This window comes from Salvelinus sp. IW2-2015, linkage group LG22 (genome assembly GCF_002910315.2).
Source record: "Salvelinus sp. IW2-2015 linkage group LG22, ASM291031v2, whole genome shotgun sequence".
NCBI lineage: Eukaryota > Metazoa > Chordata > Actinopteri > Salmoniformes > Salmonidae > Salvelinus > Salvelinus sp. IW2-2015.
Window position 1 is genome coordinate 37,328,688 of NC_036862.1, and position 4,859 is coordinate 37,333,546.

At 44.4% G+C, this 4,859-nt stretch overlaps 1 protein-coding gene across 1 annotated transcript in view; it reads left to right on the plus strand.

Annotated features, from left to right (window-relative positions):
- Positions 1–4,390, plus strand: part of ptx3a (pentraxin 3, long a) — a 14,520-nt gene extending 10,130 nt beyond the window's left edge. The window contains exon 4 of the mRNA XM_023966692.3: positions 3,244–4,390. Coding sequence (XP_023822460.1) covers positions 3,244–3,998 — 755 coding nt within the window. The 3' untranslated portion in view covers positions 3,999–4,390. The remainder of the gene's footprint in view (positions 1–3,243) is intronic.
- The last annotated feature ends 469 nt before the right edge of the window (positions 4,391–4,859 follow it).

Genomic DNA, 4,859 nt, shown 5'->3' on the forward strand with positions numbered 1-4,859 from the left:
CTTGACCCAACCAAGGCACTAGTACCTGACCTATCCACATGGGGAACTTGACCCAACCAGAGCACTAGTACCTGACCTATCCACATGGGGAAACTTGACCCAACCAGAGGCACTAGTACCTGACCTAATCCACATGGGAACTTGACCCAACCAGAGGCACTAGTACCTGACCTATCCACATGGGAACTTGACCCCACCAGAGGCACTAGTACCTGACCTATCCACATGGGAACTTGACCCAACCAGAGCACTAGTACCTGACCTATCCACATGGGAACGGAACTTGAAAAGACTCATGAGACAGTAGACTTACTGGTAAACTGCACATGAGGGGGTATTTCAGTGGTACTCTAGGCAGAGCAACATGTACTTGGTGGTACAGTAACCAGGTTGACAAGCCCTGCTCTACATAATGTAGAAGATCCATGTTTAGACACCATCAGGTAATACAGCACTCCTCTCACCAGAGTCACACCAGACATCCCTCCCAGGCAATGTGATCCTTAACAACCCATCATTCTTGAAAGAATGAAAATAGGAAATATATACTTAGAGAGTATGTATATAAACAACAATTCTGGTCAATTTTTCTTAAAAATAATAAAATGGATTCTTACCAGAGTGCCTGTCCGTGTTCCAAGCCCAGTCTCTGCATCTGAAATACACCCACAGGCCCTGTTCAGACCTCTACCTACTTACTCTGTTGAAATTCAATCAAAAACAAAATGAGTTTGAGGACTTACAATAAGCCCAGAGAGCAACAAGGCTATTGTTCTATAAAGAGGAGTCTCTCTGAATCAAGTCTGTTCATATATATAGCCGCCAGGCCTTTCAGTGAGCCAGCTCCAGTTCCCAGTATTAATCAGATAAAACTACAATGCTTTTTACATTGCACACACGCACACGCACACGCACACGCACACACACACACACACACACACACACGGTCTATATCATCCGCCCTGTAAACCTGGATACTGAGCAGAAGGAGGTATAATCATTAGCAGGTCGACAAATCAACCACAGCAAAACACCCTGGGAAGCAGGACCAGATGGGAAAGGTTACCCCCGGAGAGAAACCTGAGACAAATGTAACGTCAACATTTAGGGTCTGGTAGGAGGAGTCTCAGTGTCATAACCTGGCTATCAGAATGCTGCTGCTGCTGCTGCAGAGGGGAAAGGGAGCTGTCCACACTGATTCAAAACCCACTTAGTCATACACACAGAAACACGCACGCACGCACACACACACACACACACACACACACACACACACACGTGCACACACACACACGCGCACACACACACACACAGGCTTACTTGTGCACAAGCAAATGAAAGAGTGGTGTGTGTGATAAGAAACAGACATGGTGAGCATACAGTTTACTCTTTCGTCGCCTAAAGGAAAGAGAGAGAGAGAGAGAGAAAAAAAAAACGACTGCGCCNAGAGAGAGAGAGAGAGAGAAAAAAAACGACTGCGCCCGCCGAGTGGGAAAAGACAGGGAAAAACTTTTGGTCTATGACATCATTGACCGCATTACCACTGACCTTAGCCTGAACCTCAAACACCCTCTCTGTACTCTGATCACACCATGGTCTACCGCTCAAATACCAAACTGCTCCATTGGCATACCAAGGTTCAACCATAGAGATCCTTGGCATGACTGTTAAAGGTTCAACCATAGAGATCTTATACAGTATATATATATAATTCTACAGTCATTCATATTGGGTAGAACAATGTCGCTAACGGTGATCTCTCACGGGGATAATAAAATCATCCGGTTACATAACAAAAATGTGTAGCAGTGGGGTTAAGGTTAGGGGTGAAGGTGACTTCAAAAGGACATTCTACTCCAAAATGAATATATATKATTTCCACCTCCAGAAATGAACCCAATGACATAATGGTAAAATGATTTGGTACAATTATTTTAACATATTGGACCATGCATATAGCCTATGCATGGTCCATATTAACATGTATGCTATTAGCAATAACAATGATCACCTGTAGCCCAACTGATGCAGCATAGTGGCTATAAATAAATAGGCTGAAGCATGGGGTTGCCTATCTGTATTTACCCTACTGGGCTAATTATTAGCCAGATCTCAAATGTGATCGTTTAACTAGTTAGGTTCCTATTGAAGAATTTGATGTCACAAAAAACTTGCATAAACAGTTAATATAATGTAGGCTTACCTGTTAGGGTAACTTGGGGTAATCCGCCACCCGAGGTAACACACAGGGACCCAGTACTTCTCACATAAATCACTTTGCCACCACCCCCCCCAACATTTTCCCTGGTTGCCACTACTCTTGCTAAACAAAAAATCGAATCTGTCTCATCACAATTTTTTAAATCACTCCCCAAAAAATCTTTTGAGATAGAGTGGCATTTTACCCCAAGTTACCCTACAAGTGACCCGTGTTACATTTAGCCCACCTCTCCCCTATACACTCACGGTGAATTGCAGAGCAACTCACTTAACCATGCTGCTGCTACAAACTCTGGGTTTTAAAATGGTGCAGTTTGCGAAATATTTAGGAGTTGAGAAATAAATACATAAGGAATGGAAAGCTGGAAGCACCCTCTTTTTAGCAAAGGCCATTAAAACTGCTTTTTTTTTGCGATTTCAAGGAGTGTTGTGCTTGTCAGAATGCATGCTAGCATCCCTATGGCCATCCTACCTTTAATATGTTTTAATATAATATATATATATTCTATATTAATATATTTATATTGCATAGAACTCACAACAACAAGCRGGTTAGATAAATAGATAAACTATTCTACTATGGGTTGGCAGATTCTTATATTCATTAGTCGTTTTGTTTGCAGWGGAAAAGTAAATGTGGATTGATCTAGCACCTTCAAAGTGCACCTCGGCCTTGGCAGATATATTTTTTCAAGTTCCTTATTTTTTGGGCGTGGCGGCAATGATTTTGCCGTGGCGCAGCGCCACAGCAAAATGACTTCAGTGGAAACATTATATACATAACTAATATCTAGTGAAGTGTTTCTTGATGTGAGATAAATACGTAATGATCTGGTCATCTGTAGTAGTGCTTCTGAGAAGAGAGCTTAGGCCTGAAGAAGCCCTGTGAGACAGCATACAGGGTCTGTTTCAATCTCCCTCCCTTGATTCCTCTCCTGATTTTGTCATCTTTCAGATGAATAATAACCGCAAAATGACTAAAGCTATTCTCTCATCCTCTCCTCCCTCCCTCCTCTCTCGCAGGCTGTGAGACCGCTCTTCTCTTCCCTATGCGTTCCCGTCYCATCTTCTCGTCAGTGACACCAGACCTCCCTCTCTCCCTCTCTTCCTTCACCGTGTGCCTGTGGGCCAAGCCCGTCTCCGTCTCCAACAGAACCGTGCTGTTTTCCTACGGAACCAAACGGAACCCCTATGAGATACAGCTCCTTCTTAGCGGAACAAGGGCTCTCTTCACCGTGGGAGGAGAGGCTCACCTGGTGGAGGCACGGGGCGTGGTGAAAGGAGGAGGAGTTTGGACCCACCTATGTGGGGCTTGGAGCTCTGAGCAGGGCATAGCGTCACTATGGGCTGATGGACACAGAGTGGCACTCACACCCGGGGTGGCCGAGGGCCACATGTTACCCGATGGAGGCTCACTCCAGCTTGGGCAGGAGAAGATCGGCCTTGGGCAGGAAAAGAACGGTGGTGTGGTCTCTGGAGGGTCAGGTGGCAGTGAGAGTCAGATGCCTGGGTTTGAGGGAGGCTTCGATGCCAAGTTCGCATTCGCTGGGAAGATGACGGGGGTGAACATGTGGGACAGCGTGCTGACGGAGGAGGAGATATCCCAGCTGGCTTTGCAGGACGGCGAGGGGTGTGAGCAGAGGGGGAACGTAGTTGGGTGGGGCTTGACGGAGATCGTGCCTCCCGGGGGTGCTCCAGTTCATCAACTAACTCTGATGACGTTTTCATCATCATCATCATCATGGTTTAAATCAACTCTATCAGCTTCATCATCATAATCCTCATCATTTAAAATACTATCATCACTTCATCATAATCCTCATCATTTAAATGAACTATCATCATCTTCATCATCATCATAATCGTCATCATTTAAATTAACTATCATTATCATCATGTAAATTACTATCATCATCATAATCATTATCATTTAAATGAACCATCGTTTTCATCATGTTATTAACTTTCATAATTTAAATGAACTATCATCATCTTCGTCGTCACCATTATAAACTAACTCTGCTGCCCTAAGACCTGCAGTGCAGAACAGCCCGACCGGCTGAGACTGCAACAACAGTGTGAACATGAACAACAACAGCTCTCTTTAATGGCTTAAAGAGACTGGAAAGAATGTGCCCTGTTAGAGGAGTGTTTCCCATTTAGAGAAGCAGTGGGTAAAACACACCCACACACGCACCACCACCCCACACACACACACCACACACACACACACAACACCACACACACACCACACACACACACACACACACACACACACACACACACACACACACACACACACACAACAACACACAAAAAACACACACACACACACACACACACACACACACACACACACACACACATACTTGGTGAGACGCATTAGTATACATAGTCTAAGGAGGAGAAGTGGAACAAACATCATTTACCACAGATTTAAAGAGAAAAAAGGAAAGGAAAGAACAGAGGCGAGAGAGACAAAGTGATGCTTTGGGTCAACTGTCACAAAACCAGTCTGCAAGTGTCATCACTAGATGGCCATGCTAGAGAGGACCAAATTGGCTATATCATCAGCAGTATTTTGCAAGTACGTTAGCTGTTTGTTATTAATGGAGTGTTAAGGTTAAGGGGTACGGTAA